Source organism: Hippocampus comes, unplaced genomic scaffold (assembly GCF_001891065.2).
Source record: "Hippocampus comes isolate QL1 unplaced genomic scaffold, H_comes_QL1_v1.1 scaffold44, whole genome shotgun sequence".
Lineage (NCBI taxonomy): Eukaryota > Metazoa > Chordata > Actinopteri > Syngnathiformes > Syngnathidae > Hippocampus > Hippocampus comes.
In genome coordinates, this window is record NW_017805546.1 from 102,079 (window position 1) to 122,376 (window position 20,298).

At 43.9% G+C, this 20,298-nt stretch overlaps 2 protein-coding genes across 3 annotated transcripts; both read right to left on the reverse strand.

Annotated features, from left to right (window-relative positions):
• Positions 1 to 12: 12 nt before the first annotated feature.
• On the reverse strand, positions 13 to 8,416 carry appl1 (adaptor protein, phosphotyrosine interaction, PH domain and leucine zipper containing 1). The gene is made up of 22 exons (XM_019879321.1): positions 8,229 to 8,416; positions 7,209 to 7,307; positions 7,068 to 7,127; positions 6,727 to 6,798; positions 6,519 to 6,606; positions 6,404 to 6,445; positions 6,111 to 6,169; positions 5,888 to 6,034; positions 5,725 to 5,807; positions 4,609 to 4,770; positions 4,318 to 4,506; positions 3,960 to 4,002; positions 3,827 to 3,883; positions 3,613 to 3,704; positions 3,333 to 3,512; positions 2,939 to 2,991; positions 2,666 to 2,840; positions 2,391 to 2,427; positions 2,167 to 2,307; positions 1,611 to 1,661; positions 1,443 to 1,532; positions 13 to 1,022 (listed from the first exon to the last, which is right to left on the reverse strand). The coding sequence occupies exons 1-22, from the start codon at positions 8,280 to 8,282 to the stop codon at positions 867 to 869; spliced, it is 2,130 nt and encodes a 709-aa protein (XP_019734880.1). The 5' UTR covers positions 8,283 to 8,416; the 3' UTR covers positions 13 to 866.
• Positions 8,417 to 8,884: 468 nt separating this feature from the next.
• On the reverse strand, positions 8,885 to 11,974 carry LOC109521493 (ADP-ribosylation factor 1). 2 transcript variants are annotated; one of them, XR_002169366.1, is made up of 7 exons: positions 11,425 to 11,974; positions 10,403 to 10,483; positions 10,191 to 10,300; positions 9,867 to 9,938; positions 9,660 to 9,782; positions 9,124 to 9,274; positions 8,885 to 9,090 (listed from the first exon to the last, which is right to left on the reverse strand). XR_002169366.1 is itself a non-coding variant. In XM_019879327.1 (6 exons), exons 1-6 carry the CDS (start codon positions 11,489 to 11,491, stop codon positions 9,185 to 9,187), a joined length of 543 nt encoding a protein of 180 aa, XP_019734886.1. In that variant the 5' UTR covers positions 11,492 to 11,974; the 3' UTR covers positions 8,885 to 9,184. The 2 variants fall into 2 exon arrangements, 1 of the variants encoding a protein (XP_019734886.1); XM_019879327.1 differs by having other exon boundaries at positions 8,885 to 9,274.
• Between the last annotated feature and the right edge of the window lie 8,324 nt (positions 11,975 to 20,298).

The window sequence follows — 20,298 nt, forward strand, 5'->3', positions numbered from 1 at the left end:
TTTAGTAAGGTGTTTGTTTTAATCGTTTCTCTTAATCAGTGTTTTGCAACCTTTATTGAGCCAAGGCACATACTTCAACTTGGAAAACAATCTCACAAAAGGTCGATACACAAGTTAATTATGTCCCTTCTGCCATCTCGTGGAAGATGTGCTCAGACACACTGGTTGGGTGTCAGTGCTCTAAATTGCAGATTTGAATGGCAGGTGGGTCTCCAACGTATCCCTGCCCTCACGGGGCTTCACTGTGTAGCGGACCAAGCCCTAGATAGCGAAAATGGGTGAGTAATCGACTGTAATTGCCTGTAGATGCCACAAGGTGGTATCAATTCAGTACTTTTGTCCCAAGCAACCACCGAACCTCATTTCAAGATATATAATGGTGCCACACAAGGAATACTGCGAGAAAAAAAAAAACTATCTGGAAATAAGCAAATGCCAAACTGCAAATATGCAAGGGTTCACTTTGATTCCTTCATATGACATTTGTTTGGTTGCAACATTTTTTCTCATGTAAAATATGCGACTTGGCTCAAACGCCTCAAAAGTGCGTGATCATTGGCTGCTCTCAAATCAGTGCAGAATAACGACAAACAACCAGGGAGGATTTTTCAGATTAAGACTCACCTGCAGACAAAATGATTATGTGAAGAAATAGGAAACGAATGTTGTAGATCTATAGTTGCCAAAATATAAAAAGCTTTTTTTTTCCTTAAAAAAAACAAAAAAAAAAACCATCAACTAAAACAAAAGAGTCTGTGATTAACTCTTTTTTTTTTTTCATTCCCAGGCAGCCCGGACGGGTGGGTGTTGGTTCCTGAGCGAGGGGTGGACGGGCAGAGGCTTCGTACCCCTTTTTAGGCGCATGGCTAGGCATCAGACTCGCACTTCTTCTTGCCCTCCTCCCCACCGGCATCGCTGTCCTCTGATTGGCTGTTGCTCAGTACCACAAAGTGTCCGTCGGCCCCAGCGGAGTTGGCGGGACGACTGGAGGCGGCGATGAGGCGGCTTTGCTCTTCCAGGTCCTGGACGACACCATCAAAGATTTTTTTGTATAATTGCATGCATGTAACATTTGGACGTGGCCAACTCAAGCTCTAAATTCTCTGACATCCTAAATTTCTCTTGTCTCCTTATTTCATAGCATTTGTCTACCACTACATGGATGTAAATATTACATTTTTTTCCCCTTTTTGTCCAATCAAATATTAGCCTCTGCGTTTTGCGAAATTAATCTAATCCACCCCGGGATTAGTACTGATTCCCCCCGCATATATACTACAAACTGTAATTATACAACACTATCAGCATTGGGACTGTTTCTTTTACCCAATCACATTTCAAATGAATCCTCACAGGGCCAGTTATGAGGCATCACTCTAATTTTTTGCTGTGTGTTGCAAGCCAAAAATACATTTTGTACAGAACGCAGAAGACAAGGTCACCATCTCTATCTGTCTCTGCTTGCTGAGTTCCTCCTGCTGCTTCTCTTTGGCTTTGTCCTGCTCCTTGCGCTTCTCCACCGCTTTGCGGTCCTACAACATGACGCGACATGACTCAGTAAAGAATTAAAAATTATACATTAAAAAGACAAAGGGAAAGGTGAGATTCACCAGAGCAGAGTGGAGGGCAATCTGCTTAGCCAAACCAATGCTGTCGCAAATCTGAAACAAAACAAGTAGCAAGGGAGGGGTTACCAACACATGTTTTTCTTAAAGCATTCAGTCACTCTTTGATGATAGGACACTATTTGGTAGGCTCTTTCGGAGTGTGCAATTTAATCAATTTTGGAATATGGCTGTAAGCACACAAACAATGGAAAAATTGACGACTGTGAATATTATAGTACATGCAATATTGACATTATTATACATTTTGAATACATTTGTAAATATCTCCAAAAAAAGAGGCTGCCTCGTATGTAGAATTTTCAAGACAAAACGATTTTTTAAAACAAATTTGGAATACGGCTGCACAATAAAATGTAGAAAAAATGTGTGAGTCATTTTTATTTTATTTTTAATGCACTTGTTTAAAAAAAAAAAAAAAAATCCCCAAATCAAGGGAAAAACAAACGTTTTTTTTTTTTTTTTTTAACATTGTGGGCCAATCTGCATTGAATTTGAAGGTGAAATGTTAATTTCACCAAGTGTAAAACAAAATCTCTACCTTCTCGCCGTCATCGTTGGACTCCAAGATGTAGCAGACAGCTCGTCCGTCGGCATGCCCGCTGGCAGAGTGCATGATGAATCCAAAGAGTCTCTTGTTGTCCTGATGGGACGACGACTGAAGCACGCTTGACAGAGGGAACTGATGGGGAAACACGCACACGCACAGTGGTTGCAAGCTCCACTGCGGAGGCTCAAGTGTGACGTGTGCCAGCGTGAACCTACCGTGAGTCTTGTCACTTGTGTCTGCGGGTCGATAAGCCTGCAGAGAGGTGGGAAAAAAAAAACTTTTATTAACCTCCAAAATTCTCAACACAATACAAATTATTTCAATAAATTTCGGAATATGGCTGGAACAAAAGGAAATGTGGAAAAGGTGCTTCACTTTTATAAGGCTTGGAATTTTAAAGCGGGGGAGGGGGAGATTGAATCCAGGCTGTAATTGAACAAAATATGGACAATACTTTAATTTGAAGACACAGATGAGGAGAGGTTGTTACTTGAGGCAATCACAGGTGACCAGCAGGTGCGACTCGGTCATCCTGAAGATGTTGTGAATGGCGCGAGCCGCCAGGATTTGCCTCATGGTCTCGGGGATGACATCCGCCGACTCGGCATTTTTCACCTCCATGGAGCCCAGGAAGCGGACGATGAAGAGCTGGTGCAGGATCGAGTCTGGACCACACCCCAAAAATATAGATGAACTATATACACTTGCCGGTCATCTCTGGGCCACAAGGAGCAGTAATGAGCCCTCGGAGAGCGCAGCATACCTTCGCTGTCCTCTGATGTTTTGTCACCCGACTCGCCGAATGGATTACTTCTCCTGTGGTTACACATGCACACACACAAAATGACTGAACGCAAATAAAAACATAACATTTAATATTTGCACTGGCTTTGCCCAAAAAGCCATTTTCTAAACACAGATGCGGGTGCCCAAAATGGTCGCCGCAGCAGCTAATCAGGAAAGAAAATGAATGATAATAAAGTACCGAATGATAAGGTTTAAAACGTTTAACTAATCCTAATCATTCAAAAAAAGACAAATATGTCCTCCAAAAATCTATTATGTGTCGTAATTATGATTGCAAAGATAATCATCGCACCAACAACAACAACCCCTCCTCATGATGAGAATAATTTCTCTTGGCTGCAAAAAGGTACCTGCCAGCCTGCGCTGCTGTCTTGCCATGTCTGGCATTTTCCTCGCTGACAGGGGAGATGATGTCAAACTGGATTGGCGTTTCCGGGGCAACCAGGGCATCCAATGAGAGGGCAGAGAGGGCGGGCGAAGGCTCGGAGCCCACTGAGCTGATGCTGCCGGTTCGCCCCACGCGGCTCTTGCTGGCATGAAGCAAGCAAGTAAGTCAGGAAGGTGTTTTCAGGGAAGGGGTCCGAGCGTGGAACATTCTCACACACCCACACGCACACGCACACAGCTAACCTGGCAGGCCGCATGCTGTCGTGTCTCTGCTGGAAGGACGGCGACGGCGTCACCGCCTCAATGGCTAATTGGTTGATTCTGGCTGCCACTTCCTGTTGGTGGAAAGCCACATGGGTTGAGGGCATGCTTGTGGATGAAGGAGGGGTTTTGTCTTATGCGCGCATACACGCACGCACGCTCAAAGTCTGACTTTCACACTTTCATGGGCACACACCTCTGTGTTCTCGCTCAGGTAGATGCGCCTGGAGATGTTGTTGATGGTGGCGATCCACTGGTGAGCGGAGAGCATCAAGATGCGGTCAGAGAAGAACCACCGAAAACAACTGGGGAGACTTTGACTCCCTTACCTCCTTGCAGTCCTTCCTGCTTTCCGCTTGCAGTGTCACCACTCTGACGACGCCACACACACACACGCACACAAAACACATTTACAAGAATGTTCGCAACGTTGTTTTGGGTCAGGTGGGATCGAGACTGAACTACCGAACGCAACAGGGGGCAGTCCAAGTGACAGCAATATTTTTTTTTGGTGTAATTTTCATTTATTACTTTTGTGTAGGTGTGTTTTTTTGAAGTATTTTGAATGAATTAGCAAAAATGTTGAAAACGGTATTTTTCACTTTACCGTTATCAGATATGACATGTATTGAGAATAAGGATAAAACAAGCTTATTGTCACCGAGCGAGCGGCAGGCGGGCTCTTACTTCTTGCCGTCGAAGGATGTGATCTGGAAGCAGAAGCGGCGGTCATCACTGTCCACCGCCATGACGGAGGCGTTGTCCAGGTCGGTCACCAGGCCGCCCGCCACTTCGGCGCGGCCCTGCTGCATCAGGTTGCCCCCTTGTGTGAAGAAGTACTGACGCTCCCACGACGTGGACACCAGGCCCGTTTTACTGTTGGGGGGGGATTCAGACAGCTGAATTAACTCGAGTTACGAGATTAAAACTGCTTAGTGGCCCGTCAACGTCGCAGGTCCCATTTTGCGGCGTACTCACTTGCGAACATAGAGGTAGCCCTGCCTCTGGGTGAGGTTGCGACACACCGGCGAGTGGAGCGGGTCCGGGTCGCAAGGTGCATACAGAGGGTCACATGACTTCTCCATCTGCTCGATGGTCTGCTGCATGTGGCCCACCTCCTCCTCCATCTCCCGACGCACGCTAATGCAAGTATCATTACTGACAAACTGAGCGTCCCAGGAGTAGTCGTTACAGCCCAATGACCAAGAAACATGTTTAACTTCTGTTCTAATACGGTTACATTTTTTTTAATTGTGACAATTTATCATATTTGTGTGTAGTTTTAACAAATGTATTTTTGTCTAATACTTTTGCAATACGTTCTGATCTGAATCTTGCAATGGTTATCTTATACTTCTGTATTTGTGGCGATTGTTATTTTCATTTTTTTTTTTTTTTGCAAATGGACTTTTTCCAGTACTACATTATTTTTGTATTTTTGTTCTCTATTGGTGTATTTATTAACAGTTATATTTCTTGTTCAGTATTTTAAGTTACAGTTTTGGCAAATATTTTTTCATTTTAATTTAATCTGATTCTTCTAATATTTCAATATTTGGGTCCATTTTTTCTGATATTCCTGTCAACAATTATTTTAACGTAATATTTTTGGAATTTATTTATTTTTACTCATTTATTAATGGAATGTGATGTCATGAATAGTTGTGTATTTTCTTTTTTTCTTCTTTAAATTAGTCTCATAATGTATGAAATAATTTTATTTGGTGGAACTGAGTTTTACTTTATTAACATTTTATGTATTTTATTTTTAATATGTGCATTTTGTCGAATATATTATTTCTATTTTTGTTTCAAATGTTTGTATATTTTCAATGGCTTTTAAATTTTACTCTCATATGCATGGTATCTTTGCATCTTTAAACCGTTTTTCATCATCTTATTGTATTGCATGTAGTTTTTAAAAATCTAATGTTTCCATATCATTTTTACATATTTCCATATTTTTAGCATTCTTATTAAGATATTTTTGGGTAATATCTTAAGAGATATTAGCATTGGCAAATGTCGCTCATGTTTTGACGTGCGGCATTCCCATGAGCAAATTTCTGCTAACCGGCTGGAGAAGCGTCTTACTTCTGGACGCTGGTCCCGATGGTGGCCAAGAAGTCCTCCCACTGCTGGCTGAGGTTTTCTGAGCCCATCTTAAAGAAGTTGATCTGCAGACGAAAAAAAAAAAGTAAATACTCAAGTTAAGCCATTCACGGCATTTGTGTTCCAACAGGTGCACCCTCCACACCTGAGCCTGCATGTATCCCAGCAGCGGCTCCAGCAACGCCGTCTTCTTCTTGTACTGCAGCATGTTGAGGGAGCAGAAGTAGTGCATCATAGTCTGGTGCTGCTTCTTGCGCGACGTGTACACGTCCTCCACCGCCTCGGCGCGCATCTGCCACGCACAGCGATGACCATGATGACGTGAGCTTCCTCGGGCGCACATTTGTCGCGCATTTCGAGGAGCTTACCTTGTCGTTGTCCTTCCTCTTGGACAGGCGGCTGTATCTGTTGATGGCCGTGTCGTGATCTGCAATGATGACGGTCAAAACATTTAGCAAGACAAGAGAACTTTGCTTTACACAAATCAGAATAGCTTCCTTATCATTTTAGCAAAAGGTGATTGGAGCTGTCCAACATGCAATTCCAATATAAAAATATTTTAAAGATGTATGACAACATGGAAGTAGTTTTTTTTTTTTTTTTTTTTTGGCTGCTTAAAATGGCAGCAGTGTCCGTTGTGGATACTGGGAAGGTAACTTACCATCGCTGGATATTTGAAATACTTCCTTCAGAGTTAGGATTTCTGCAAGCACAAAAAAAGAAAGTGATGCTTTATGTCTGAAAATGATATTATATTATATTTAAAAGCCAAATACCCTTCAGGTCTCTCTCTTTGAACTGTGTTATGGGGAACATCATGGCATCGGCCAGTTGGGTTGACAAAACGGCGTGACAAGAGCTCAGCTGGCCAAAGAAACAAGCAAAAAAAAAAAAGCCACCACAGAAGAAGAGACTTGAATGCACGGTGAAGAAGGAGAAGCAGAAGAAAAACAAGAACAAGAACAAGAAATGTCATACACTCACCTCATCGATGACTTTCGCAAACTGCTGCAGGGTGGAGCTCATTACTTCATCGTCGCCCCCTAACGGAAAGCGCTACCCCAAAAAAAAAAAAGGATTATTGCTTTTAAGTGAAGAAAACAAGTCTCATTTTGCTGCAAGACATTATCTGATCGAATGTAAAGCAGCCTTTGAGATGAAACCATATGAAAATGTCTGAAAAAATTATGACAGTTATGAATATGATCACCGTTTATTAAAACTATGTTGCGATCAAACTGTGTTTTAGAGCTTTCAAAACCCCACCCCAAAAAAACATCATTAAACAGTGACAATTAAAAGGCATTAATGTGAACGTTCCAAACCTGTTTGTCATACTCTTTTAGCAGTTTGGATGTGAGATGTGTTGCAGCACTCAGCTCATTCTGAAAAGGGAATAAGTTGACTCAAAACACACGTACTCATCACCGAGTTCCTCCATACCGTGCGTCCATGTGTATTTGTACCTGGGCGTCATAGATTCTATGCATGGCCTGATAAAGCCTGGTGCAGTAGTTGGACATGACTGCCGTGTCCTCCTCAAACACTCCCAGCAGAGATCGGGTCTGAAATATTGAATATTTAATTCATTTTTCACTGAAAAATGCACCCTATTCACATCCATCCAGCTAGTTTTGTGCTCCTTCCTTAAAATTGCACCCACACACCCGGCTTATTCAGTGGTGCCTAGCCATTTTGGACTGGATTAAGTTCATTGAACCACAAAAACAAAGTGGGACTATCAAGGAGGAAGTGCACTGGCACAAAGAGAGTAATAAACCTCGCTTGTGAAGTACGGTGTTGAACAAAAAACATTACTTGGCACGTGTCGGTTCCTAAGAGGACCAAAATACTAAAAAGTTGCTCTGCCTCACTGGTAATATATAATTCTACTACCATGCCAGAGTGGTCACTTGTGTACAGCAATGTCATAGAGCAGTGGGGGGGGGGGGGGGGAATCCTCCCCAAAACTGGCAGGACACCAACATTCTACCAGTGAACTGAATCGCCTTCCTAGTAGTGACGACAAAGGGGATAGTCGTACATAGACCTAAGGGGGGATGGAAAAATCTCCTGTGACGTGTCACCGGGCGTTTCTGGAAATCAGTAGGCATCTATATCCTACATTTCGTTGTCTTGTCTCTGTCCACAGGTTAAAATTAAATACCAACAACCACAACTACAGTGCGAGATAGACATCAATGAAGCAAAATGACAGACAGGAGTTAGCCTGGCGGCTACGGAAGTAAATGAAAGCAAATGCAGCCCATAGAAGGAGACCCCTCCTCTGACGACGAGATGGAAAATATTCATTAGCTGATGTGTCAGCTGGGCCGATTTTGCTTCAGCCTTCCGTCTCAACGACCGGGTGCTAGCTGTTAGCATGTGGCTAGCTGTTGACAAACACTGCTGTTAGCATAGCAGGGCGCTAGCGTTAGCATATAAGCCTAAAGCTTCACATAAAGTCAGGTCTTTTTTTTCTTAACCTGCGGGCTGTCCTCCAAGGTCTCTTCGAGAGGCAGTTTCTCTATCCCAGGCATGGCTGCAGTTTGAGACTAGATGACAACAGACGAGAGAAAACACAGCAACAAATTAGGCTGTCAACTCCCACTTTTAAGATTTTTTTGGGGAGCACCCGGAATCACTACAAGGGGCAGAAACTACTCCACCTTGTACTAACTTTATTTTGATTGGACAGATGAAAACATTCAAGCTTTTGATTGGACGGTCGAGAATGTCCAAGCTTTTGATTGGCTCTTTGGTTAAAGGGGAAAAAGTGCCATTGTGGCTCTATGCCCTTATTGCGTTTAGCCCGACGACAGAGCGCCAAAATGGCTGACGCTTTGAATGAAAGTTCGATTCACTTTTTGTTGTCGTTGTGAAGATCACTTTATATTCATGATGTGGTCAATGTTAAAATAAATGTTATGGAATAATTTCTAATTATTTTGAAAATGCGTATTTCTTGTTTTTTTTTTACTATATATTTTGAAAACAATCAATCAATGTTTGATTCACATGAATCAGCTAATTCTTTACCTTTACCAGTTCACCTCAAACTCATTTCACCTACAGAACGCTCAGCGCATACAGAAATTATTTACCAGTAACAAAAATCAAAAATAAAATACAGACAAATCTATCCACCCTAAAACCACTTTATTGAGGATAAATCTGTACAATATGAACATGTTCATGAAACATTTGTCACAAATGAAATAAAACAGAACGACCTGATCAATCCTTGTATCAGAACCCTTTCTCCAATATAATAATATAAAAATATAACCATAATATCACCAGAACCATTTCTTATGAGCAAAAACATCCAAAAGTGTTTTTCTTCTTCCTTTGTGCTTCGCTTGGTGAGGTGAAGATACTGCGGCCGCCGTGTTGATGAGATGAGGAGCAGAGCGGGAGGGAGAAGTCCACGACTCATCAGCTAAAACTGCTTCAGGATCTGCTTCGAGAGCCAATCCAGACCTTCAACCAGACCTGACCCGCTCACCGCGCAGGACGCCTGAATATAATACTACACACAGACACACAAACAAACACACAGTAGTTAATTTCTTTTTACATCTGTATAGTTTGGAATGAGAACAACTTGGAAGTCATCAGGCGTTACAGTATAGGAAGGGCTGGGAGATTAATTGATTTTATTTATTAATTTTGATGTTGATAATTTTTAAAAATCTAATTACTTTAGTAGTTCCATGTATGTCTTTGTTGATATACGCTGCTGAATTAACAACATGGCTGTAAAGTTATCAATAATTGAAAATGTCTGATGTTTACATTCATGTTTTGCTATTTATCCAATAGATAAGCCCAGAGGGAAAAAATATTAATTCAAATCAGAAATTGGATTCTCTGAGAGAAAAAATAGGGGATTTTACATGTAACGTGTAACATACCGGCTGAGTGACCCCCGACAGGCACAGGCCGTCGCTGACCTGAGCGACTGTCATGGCTTGAGGGAGGTCTTGCTTGTTGGCAAACACCAGCAGAGCCACCTTTCTCAGCTCATCCTCTTCCAGCTGTCAAACAACACCGCTTATCAAATGAAATACGTCAACATGTTTACGATTATTGATTGAGTGACTGACTGATTTATGACTCACGATCCTATGCAGCTCTTCAGAAGCCTCTTTGAGTCTCTGGGGGTCATTACTGTCCACCACGAAGATGACACCCTGAACAAACAAACATTCGTTGACATTTTCAAAAAGCAATTGATGGAAATGAATCACTTTTTTAAAATTTAAAGTGTAGAGCTTAAACATTGTGTTTGTGAAGTCGCGTGCAATGTATTTATGGTCTTTGTGTAGTTGTGTATAACAGCGAGTACTTATGTCCATGTTTGTGTAGCAGTGTGTACCTACATTAATGTTTGTGGACAAGCATGTATGTAGATCATTAGTGTTTGTGTAGTAGCGTGTACTCACATTAGTGTTTGTGAAGTAGTGTCTCCATAGCGGTCTGATGACAGTTTGCCCACCGACGTCCCAAACAGTGAAGGAGATATTTTTATATTCAACTGTTTCCACGTTAAACCCTGCACGTAAATAAATAAATAAATAAATAATCCCACTGGATGATTTTTTTTTCACTTTACAATTTTCAAAAGGTGTTGTTATTAGCTATTTTATTGACTGACCCACAGTGGGGATGGTGGTGACCACCTCAGCCAGCTTCAATCTGTACAGCAAAGTTGTTTTACCGGCAGCATCCAGACCCACTGTGACACACAAAACAACAAGATAACAAGTGGTGGTAAAAGTAAAACTATATTCAAAAGAAGCGACTTAAAATTGTTATTGTTATTGTGCTGATCTTTTTTTGTTAGTTCCCACTCAGTGATGGTGTGGATGTGGATGTGCGTGTGAACGGTTGTTGGTCTCTATGTGTACCCTGAGACTGACTGGCAACCAGTTCAGGGTGTAGCCTGCCTTCTGCCCAAAGTCACCTGGGATAGGATCCATATTTTGGGGTGTAATCCCACCTTTGGCCACTAGAGAGTGGCACACCATTGTTTTTAAGACTGTGTACTTTGAAAGCGTAAGAAAAACATTTTTGCTGAGAAGATTAGAAAGAGATTCCTGAGTGTTTCAATCGTCTTTACATAAGACAGATTCTTTCAAAGCTTTTATTCAGATCAATCGTGCATTTGCTCTTTAGTATGCAGTTCACATAAATAACCACAGTAGGAGTCTAAGAATGGGGCATCCATGTGAAAAGGGCAGAAAAACGACAAATATCAAAATGATCCCCTTGGTGTTCAGGTGGGAAGAGAGCGATAAGGGGTGGCCTTAGCCCCTGGCCACCATACAATTCCGCCCCTGATTATTGATGAATATTGTTAGATGTGAAAAAAAAGTTTGACAGTTTGAAAACTACAGGATGTGTTTAAACACACGGACTGGTATACTGTTTATACAAATATTTATGTGTGTGTTTATTACCAGTTTAGTCTGGAATGACACCTACGCGATGGAGGGGGTGGGGGGGTTACTCTATTGCAAATATTTTTTTGCATTCCCCTTTAAGAATATTAATACGAATACCCATGAGAATAATAATAACAAAAACTAAAAATATGACACAGCCACTACTACTTATGTTCACACTACCAATAACAATAATGACAATAATGAAGAACCAAATCAATCTTGAACTCACCCATGAGAATCCTGGCGGGAGTTTTGGCAGTAAACATGGAGAAAAGTCGCGAAATGAAGACGCCCATAGTTGTGCTCAGCGTGTCCTCTTCGAATGATCTTTGTGTTGTTGCTCTGTGGTCAATGAGGGTCCTTGGTGGTGTGTGTGCCTTTATAGGCTGGGACAGGGTGTGTGTGTGTATATGCGCGTCATTTCATTTCATGTCATGCGTGTGCATGTCAGATGAGTCCACGGTGACAGCCGACAGGTTGCAACAGAAGCGCGACTTCCGCTTCAAAATATTGACACGCACCTTGCGCCGGAAGTTGTAATTTGTTAAGGCTCGTTGACACGACGACACATCCTGCTGGGGCTTCCATGGAAGCGGTTTCAAATCGCTTTGTGTTGTTTGAGGAGCGACAAAGAAAGGCGCAAGAATTCAAAAAGCGGATTGGAACGTCACGTGACGTCACGCCCACGGATCTGCGTGCAACGTCACAACCGCCGAGCTGCTTTTCTCCACGTGGAGCGAAACAACAACACAACAACATCGTTGGGGCATAACTAAGCGGGGTTTTTTTTTAATTTCATACTTTGAGACAACTTACAGCGAGTTTATCCTTAATTTATGGAAAAAAGCAAATGACAATGACATTCAAAATACACTGAGAACAATTTTAATTCCCCCTCCTGGGACAATGTTTGTGCCGTATGCAGCTAATATTTATTTTTTCTAAAATATTTTCTTCCAAAACGTGCACTTTTGAGTTAATTTTTAAAAAATATTTGGATTCTCCAACATGGTCAACCCTAATTGCTTTTTATTGAAAATCGAATATTTCTTTTCTTCCAACAAGTTTTCTATTTTTTTTCCCCCCACATTTGTACATTTTCATTTAACCTATTTGTACTATGGTTTAAAAAATGAATCTTAATAATCTCACTTTTCAAAAGCTGTATAGCAAACGTACCACGGCACATAGCGAACATGGTCATCTTCAAGCGGAGAAAATATGAAAAGTCGTGACATCACCAAGTGGACCTCCCTTCTCAATGTGATTGCCACAACCCCAGTTGAAGAGCGAGTGCACACTTGTGTAAACAGTTGATCTCAGTTGTTTAGTTTTGCTTCCCCTGTTTTTCTTTTTTTTTTTTCACTTGAGTAGTGCAGATTAAAGGTCATATTCAAGGTTTGAAAAGTTCTTGCATGATTTCTCTTGGTCTCATTTTTTTTATATCTCACACACACACAAAAAAAGAGGCATTTGAACAGAGGTGTGTAGACTTTTTGCATTAACATTATCTCTCATATCGAACTGGCCGCCCACTAATCCAAGTTATGTGTGTGTGTGTGTGTGTGTGTGTGTGTGTGTGTGTGTGGGAGTGTACACAGTAAAGAGGATGTGAGAAACACCCAGAAATGAAACTTAACCAAGGAAGAAACGAAAGTGATTCTGTCCATGCACAAACACACTCACACACAAACACCGTACACTCTGTCAGAGATTCCACAGAGTTCCACGGTTGTACATCGAGGTGAAGATGAGCAAAATAAAAACAGCTGTTTATTCAACCAGCCTGATGATGATGATGATGATGATGATGATCACCGAAACATCCGCCAGTTCCAGCAAAAATGAAGTCGAGGACATGTTTACAACAGGTACTGTAAGAAAAAGATCACTTTGTACTTAAAAAAAATGCATGCAATGTTAATTATCAAGTCTTTTTTTCCCCCCCAAGGATGAAAATAAGACTGACCTTGTTCTTTTTGCTTTCACCATGTGACAATCTGACACTCGTTCGGACTTTAAATCAAATGTTATTCCTGGAAATATATTCATCTTTGTGACGCGAATGTTTTGCCAACCCACAGTAACGTGAGGTCATCGCTGACCGTTGATGTGGGCTAAATTAACGGTTTCGAAGACCAGTGAGTTGTCGTAAATTTTGAAATGACTTCTGTTTCTCTTTTGCGGTGCAGCTGCACCATCCAACTTAAACGGAAAGATGTTCACGTTGTCTTCTAACGGTGGAAGACAAGCAGGAGTGTCTTTCTACCCGCCTTACTTCTCTTTCCACAAGAACAAAGTTTGGGCCGGCCCGACCAGGGTTTACCCACACGGAGCCTATCGCTATTGGGCCTACCCGACCAAGGCCTATCGATCCTGGGATGGCCCAACCAGGCCATATCGCCCCTGGGCCTACTGGACTCGGGCCAGTCGTTCCTGGCCAGACCCAACCAGGGCCTACCCGACCAGGGCCTATCGATCCTGGGATGGCCCAACCAGGCCATATCGCCCCTGGGCCTACTGGACTCGGGCCAGTCGTTCCTGGCCAGACCCAACCAGGGCCTACCCGACCAGGGCCTATCGATCCTGGGATGGCCCAACCAGGCCATATCGCCCCTGGGCCTACTGGACTCGGGCCAGTCGTTCCTGGCCAGACCCAACCAGGGCCTACCCGACCAGGGCCTATCGATCCTGGGATGGCCCAACCAGGCCATATCGCCCCTGGGCCTACTGGACTCGGGCCAGTCGTTCCTGGCCAGACCCAACCAGGGCCTACCCGACCAGGGCCTATCGATCCTGGGATGGCCCAACCAGGCCATATCGCCCCTGGGCCTACTGGACTCGGGCCAGTCGTTCCTGGCCAGACCCAACCAGGGCCTACCCGACCAGGGCCTATCGATCCTGGGATGGCCCAACCAGGCCATATCGCCCCTGGGCCTACTGGACTCGGGCCAGTCGTTCCTGGCCAGACCCAACCAGGGCCTACCCGACCAGGGCCTATCGATCCTGGGATGGCCCAACCAGGCCATATCGCCCCTGGGCCTACTGGACTCGGGCCAGTCGTTCCTGGCCAGACCCAACCAGGGCCTACCCGACCAGGGCCTATCGATCCTGGGATGGCCCAACCAGGCCATATCGCCCCTGGGCCTACTGGACTCGGGCCAGTCGTTCCTGGCCAGACCCAACCAGGGCCTACCCGACCAGGGCCTATCGATCCTGGGATGGCCCAACCAGGCCATATCGCCCCTGGGCCTACTGGACTCGGGCCAGTCGTTCCTGGCCAGACCCAACCAGGGCCTACCCGACCAGGGCCTATCGATCCTGGGATGGCCCAACCAGGCCATATCGCCCCTGGGCCTACTGGACTCGGGCCAGTCGTTCCTGGCCAGACCCAACCAGGGCCTACCCGACCAGGGCCTATCGATCCTGGGATGGCCCAACCAGGCCATATCGCCCCTGGGCCTACTGGACTCGGGCCAGTCGTTCCTGGCCAGACCCAACCAGGGCCTACCCGACCAGGGCCTATCGATCCTGGGATGGCCCAACCAGGCCATATCGCCCCTGGGCCTACTGGACTCGGGCCAGTCGTTCCTGGCCAGACCCAACCAGGGCCTACCCGACCAGGGCCTATCGATCCTGGGATGGCCCAACCAGGCCATATCGCCCCTGGGCCTACTGGACTCGGGCCAGTCGTTCCTGGCCAGACCCAACCAGGGCCTACCCGACCAGGGCCTATCGATCCTGGGATGGCCCAACCAGGCCATATCGCCCCTGGGCCTACTGGACTCGGGCCAGTCGTTCCTGGCCAGACCCAACCAGGGCCTACCCGACCAGGGCCTATCGATCCTGGGATGGCCCAACCAGGCCATATCGCCCCTGGGCCTACTGGACTCGGGCCAGTCGTTCCTGGCCAGACCCAACCAGGGCCTACCCGACCAGGGCCTATCGATCCTGGGATGGCCCAACCAGGCCATATCGCCCCTGGGCCTACTGGACTCGGGCCAGTCGTTCCTGGCCAGACCCAACCAGGGCCTACCCGACCAGGGCCTATCGATCCTGGGATGGCCCAACCAGGCCATATCGCCCCTGGGCCTACTGGACTCGGGCCAGTCGTTCCTGGCCAGACCCAACCAGGGCCTACCCGACCAGGGCCTATCGATCCTGGGATGGCCCAACCAGGCCATATCGCCCCTGGGCCTACTGGACTCGGGCCAGTCGTTCCTGGCCAGACCCAACCAGGGCCTACCCGACCAGGGCCTATCGATCCTGGGATGGCCCAACCAGGCCATATCGCCCCTGGGCCTACTGGACTCGGGCCAGTCGTTCCTGGCCAGACCCAACCAGGGCCTACCCGACCAGGGCCTATCGATCCTGGGATGGCCCAACCAGGCCATATCGCCCCTGGGCCTACTGGACTCGGGCCAGTCGTTCCTGGCCAGACCCAACCAGGGCCTACCCGACCAGGGCCTATCGATCCTGGGATGGCCCAACCAGGCCATATCGCCCCTGGGCCTACTGGACTCGGGCCAGTCGTTCCTGGCCAGACCCAACCAGGGCCTACCCGACCAGGGCCTATCGATCCTGGGATGGCCCAACCAGGCCATATCGCCCCTGGGCCTACTGGACTCGGGCCAGTCGTTCCTGGCCAGACCCAACCAGGGCCTACCCAACCAGGGCCTACTCAACCGCAGCCTACCCAACCACGGCCTACCCAACCATGGCCTACCCAACCAGGGCCTACCCAACCAGGGCCTACCCAACCACGGCCTACCCAACCACAGCCTACCCTAGCTGGACCACAGAGGCCCCCACTAAAGGTGAGTGTAATCCATCTATCTATCGGAACATTCAATGATCCCTTCATCGACCAATTTATCGCCCGCTCTATCTGCTATCCGCACCCGCAGGTGTTACAGTGTGTCTGCGCTACCTGTTGGACACCCAGATATCATCCCGCGACATCTTCACCCTCAGCCCGACCAGCCGAGGCTCTTTGACGCTGTCCTCGAGCTATGACGGCAGCGACCTGCTGGTCTTGAGCTCCGTATACTGGAGCATGAGGCTCAAGGCCAACGTGAGGATGTGGGCCGGGGTCAGGGACGACCTGTGGACCAGACTGTGCCTCACCGTGGACACTGTCAGGGGAGTCGTGCAGGTCTTCAGCGGAGCCTACATGAGTATCAGGAAGATGACACCTAGCAAGGTGTCGGTCCATTTGTCCATTCGTCTGTCTGGCCACTAATCGGTCTTTCGAGCCACTCCTTTTGTGCCGTCCGTTTCTCTTTCGATGCATCCATCAGACGTTCCACCTCTCTATCCGTCAGTCTGTCTCTCTCGCTATCCATTTCCCATGTACTGTCCAGCAACCACCTTTCTATCCATCTTTTCACCCATCTCGCCATCCATCCATCCATTCGTCTCTCTCTCCATTCATCCGCCATCAATTCATCGTTCTATCTGGCATGTGTCTGTTTATCCGTCTGTCTTTCTGTGCATCCACTGGTCTCTCTTTCGCCCACTCATCAATCCGTTCCCCTGCCTCCATCTCTCTCTGTTCATTCATCCCTCCTTCAGGCTTGCCACCGTCGATCTTCTGTCTACCCGTCTATCCTGCCATTCTCCACCCATCTAGCCATCCGTCCATCTATTTATCCGTCTGCCATTCATCAATCCAGCTGTCTCGGAAAAAACTCGAGTGTGCGTGTGTGTGTGTGCGTTCAGTATGTGTGGTCAGGTGAGCCTGTGATCGCCATGTCGGGAGTGGACGGTCAGGTGACGGACGTGCAGATTTGGGACTACCCGCTTTCATACAACGCCGTCTTCAATTACATGACCCCACACAACTACGGGTAAGACCTGTGTCAACAATTGCTACCAAATTTCCTTTGGAAGGTTTCTGAAGTTTCCAGGAATTCATTAGAAATATGTCCACCAAATGTCTTGTTTTTTTCCCCAACAATTCACTGGAATTTCTGAAATGTAAGGACTTTTTGTGCCAAAGTCTCGAGAAATATACAGACGACAGCAAATACCTTGCAATTCACCAGAAATTCTAAGATTTACTGAGAAGAAATTAAGTATTTCTTCCACATTTTTGAGGTTAGAAACATTCGTTCGCAATTTTTGACCAAATTTCCCAAAAGTTCCCTGCCAATCTACCGGACAACTCCCACTTAATTTTCTAGTTATTTACTGGAGAGATTAAAAAGCCCTCTTTTTTTTTTTGTTTGTTTCTTGAAAGCTGGCCCAGAGGCTCTGTGCTGACGTGGTCCGACATTCGGTATACGGCGACAGGGCGCGTCCTGCTGGAGGACGTCTACGAGCAAAGGCAGGCGGCAAAGACCCGCAAGAAGAAAAAGGCAGCGCGGAAGAGCAAAAAGGAATGATTTCAATGATTGAGATTTTTGTCCTCGCCTTGCCCATTGTAAGCCTTGGTGGAGGTTTGTTGTTGCTTCAGTGGATCATAATAGAAATTTAAAACACTTGATTGACAGCCCCCACTCCTCCACCCCTGAAAAACTCACACCTTTTTTTTTAACATTGTTTCCACTATACATTTTTGTAATCACCAAATAGTAGAAAATAAAGACAGAGCATGAGTGACATTTGGAAAAATTGTTGTTTTTTTATGTCTTATGAGATGATTCATTTTGCTAACATGATTTCAGTGAAGTGAGATAAAATAGGCTACTTTTTAGGATTTTAATCTGTTTTTAAATAATACTTTATTATTCCCTCTTCCCTCTATTTCCTTGATGATTTAATGAAAAAAAATCATACTTAAAAAAATTTCTAAAATGTTTATTTTCAAATAAAAATGCTATGAAAATTTTACACATTATATTACGCATTGTAAAAGTTAAATCTCCCAATTTTTCTTCAACTTAGGTATTTTTCAAATGTATTGTTTTTATTCACGTTTAAAAAAAATTGTCAGGAATCAAATAACAATGCAAACAAACAATTTGAATTTCAAAACATTTAGGCATGAAATTAAAAAAATCAGCAAAAGACATAAATTGGGAAAGAAACATTTTTGCTGTCACGGAAACAAAAGACGTTGACCATGTGGCTGTTTGAAAATTTTTATTAGAATACTACTGACTCAAGCATGAGCTGTATTTTTCGTCAACAAAAATGAAAAGCAATCGTTGACTTTCAAATGAAATGCTCATTTCACGTCATTAGTCTCCAAAATGATACAAGTGGTTTCATGTAGTGGTTCAATGTTAGCCTACTGTCGTCTGCGTCTTTAGCTTATGCGCTATTAGCACAATACTTATTTGTACATTTTTAATTACACCATTTTGTACAAAAAAAGACGTCTCCATTGTTAAACACATACATACACAAACAAACAAACAAAAAAAAAACATAATTGTTAAAATACGCTTCTTTGTTATAAATATAAAAGTTTTGCCGCTCCAAGTGTGCATGATGTGAAATAAAATAACAAGATAAAATAGTATGGGTATTAATTCATTTCAAATAAAGCATTTTGCGACAAATTCCCCAAGAAAAAGTATCTGGCAATTCTTCAGAATTTGCCATGGAAACTTTTTAAAATTGGAAACATTCTGACGGAATTGATTCAAACTTTTGTAAATTTTCAACTAATTTCCTTAAGAAAGGTTCCTGGAGATTTTCCACCAAATTTTTAATGGAAGGTTTTCTATAATTCATTAGATTTTCAGAAGTTTAACTAGAAAATCATCTGCCAAATTCACCGATTGATTTGAAATTCACTTTTTGACGACATTTCTTTTGAAATGCTTCCAGAAATTTTCGGACAAATCGCTGATGGAAAGCTTGCAGAAATTAATTGGGAATGTTTCACCAAATTAATTGAAAACATTTTATAGGGAAAATGCAGGGGGGTCAAACATTTTCCATGAATGGTTTCCAAACATTCAACGGGAAGATTTTGTCAAATTACAAATATACTTTCCATAAATTGCCTGCAAATTTTCCACAGCGTTTATGTTAGATCAAATCATAACATAAAAATTATACAATTATTAATAGTCAAGCAGCAATCATGATGTTACACAATGGGTTTTACGCTCCTTTGGGGGAATTGTGAAAAAGAAGGATGCCAATTTAAAAGTACAACCATGGAAAAACAAAGAGTAAAAAAAAAAGAAAAAAAGACAAATAACAAATAATGCTGTAAAATGGTGGCCAAAATAATGCAATAATAAATACATTTTTGTTGACTATTTCGAGTGTGAGTGAAATTTGCCGAGACTTCCTGAGAGATTTTGAAGGCATTTACGAGGGAAAATAATACAAAATGGCATCAGTTATCTGAACAAGCAGAAATTAAGGCCATGTGATCATTTTTGACACATTCAAACAATCAGTTAGAAATTGAAAAGTTTGGGAAATTTCCGCCAAATTTCCCATGAGAGAAAAGTTTCCATTTTTTCAAAGAAGTTCAGATTTTTTTTTTTTTTTTGTGTGATGAAGTTTCAGTCAAATTTCCAGCATATTTCTTGTCAGAAACGTTTTATTCTATATTTCAATATCCAAGAATGTTCTGCCAATTTTCTTTAAAACACAACTATAGACACACAAGGACTACATCTATACGGTTAAGTTAAATAATGTTCCACCCAAAAAAGGTCCCAGAAAATTCCTGACAATTATTCCGTGATTTCCATGCCATTTAACTCAATAACCAGAAATTCACTAGATTTTTGGAAACATTCTGTCAGTTTCCAGAATTTTCCTTGGAGGAAAGAAATTCAACCATTTCTGAGCAAATTCAAGCAGTTGAACCGAATTTTTTGATTGACCAGTAGAAAGTTCCCAAAAATTCTCTGCCACAGTTCCCATGTAAATTGTCAGCAACTCATTCAAAGATTGTTGAAAGAATTTCTCCTTAAAAGTTCACGCAGAACTGAAATAACGCTGAGCAAAACTTGTCCGGCCAGGTGGTCATGAGACATGGATGCAGAAAATGTGAAAATGTGCAAGTCGCTGGTGTTGCATCGTTGCTGTGCTATTGACTGGCTTTGACATTTTAAAAAAAATAAAACGATAACAAAATAAGAATCCTTTTTTTTTCAAACGGTTGAGGATAAGCTATTTAGTCATTTTA

Excerpts from the sequence above, each read along its gene's own strand:
- LOC109521493 (XM_019879327.1), bottom strand. The coding sequence starts at position 11,491 with ATGGGCGTCTTCATTTCGCGACTTTTCTCCATGTTTACTGCCAAAACT. Across the intron at positions 9,783-9,866 it reads CTGAAGAGCTGCATAGGATC|CTGGAAGAGGATGAGCTGAG; the intron begins GTGAGTCATAAA and ends GTTGTTTGACAG. Across the intron at positions 9,275-9,659 it reads TGTCGGGGGTCACTCAGCCG|TATTATATTCAGGCGTCCTG; the intron begins GTATGTTACACG and ends GTCTGTGTGTAG.
- appl1 (XM_019879321.1), bottom strand. The coding sequence starts at position 8,282 with ATGCCTGGGATAGAGAAACTGCCTCTCGAAGAGACCTTGGAGGACAGC. Across the intron at positions 6,446-6,518 it reads CAAAGAGAGAGACCTGAAGG|AAATCCTAACTCTGAAGGAA; the intron begins GTATTTGGCTTT and ends TTGTGCTTGCAG. Across the intron at positions 4,771-5,724 it reads ATCGGGACCAGCGTCCAGAA|CGTGCGTCGGGAGATGGAGG; the intron begins GTAAGACGCTTC and ends TACTTGCATTAG.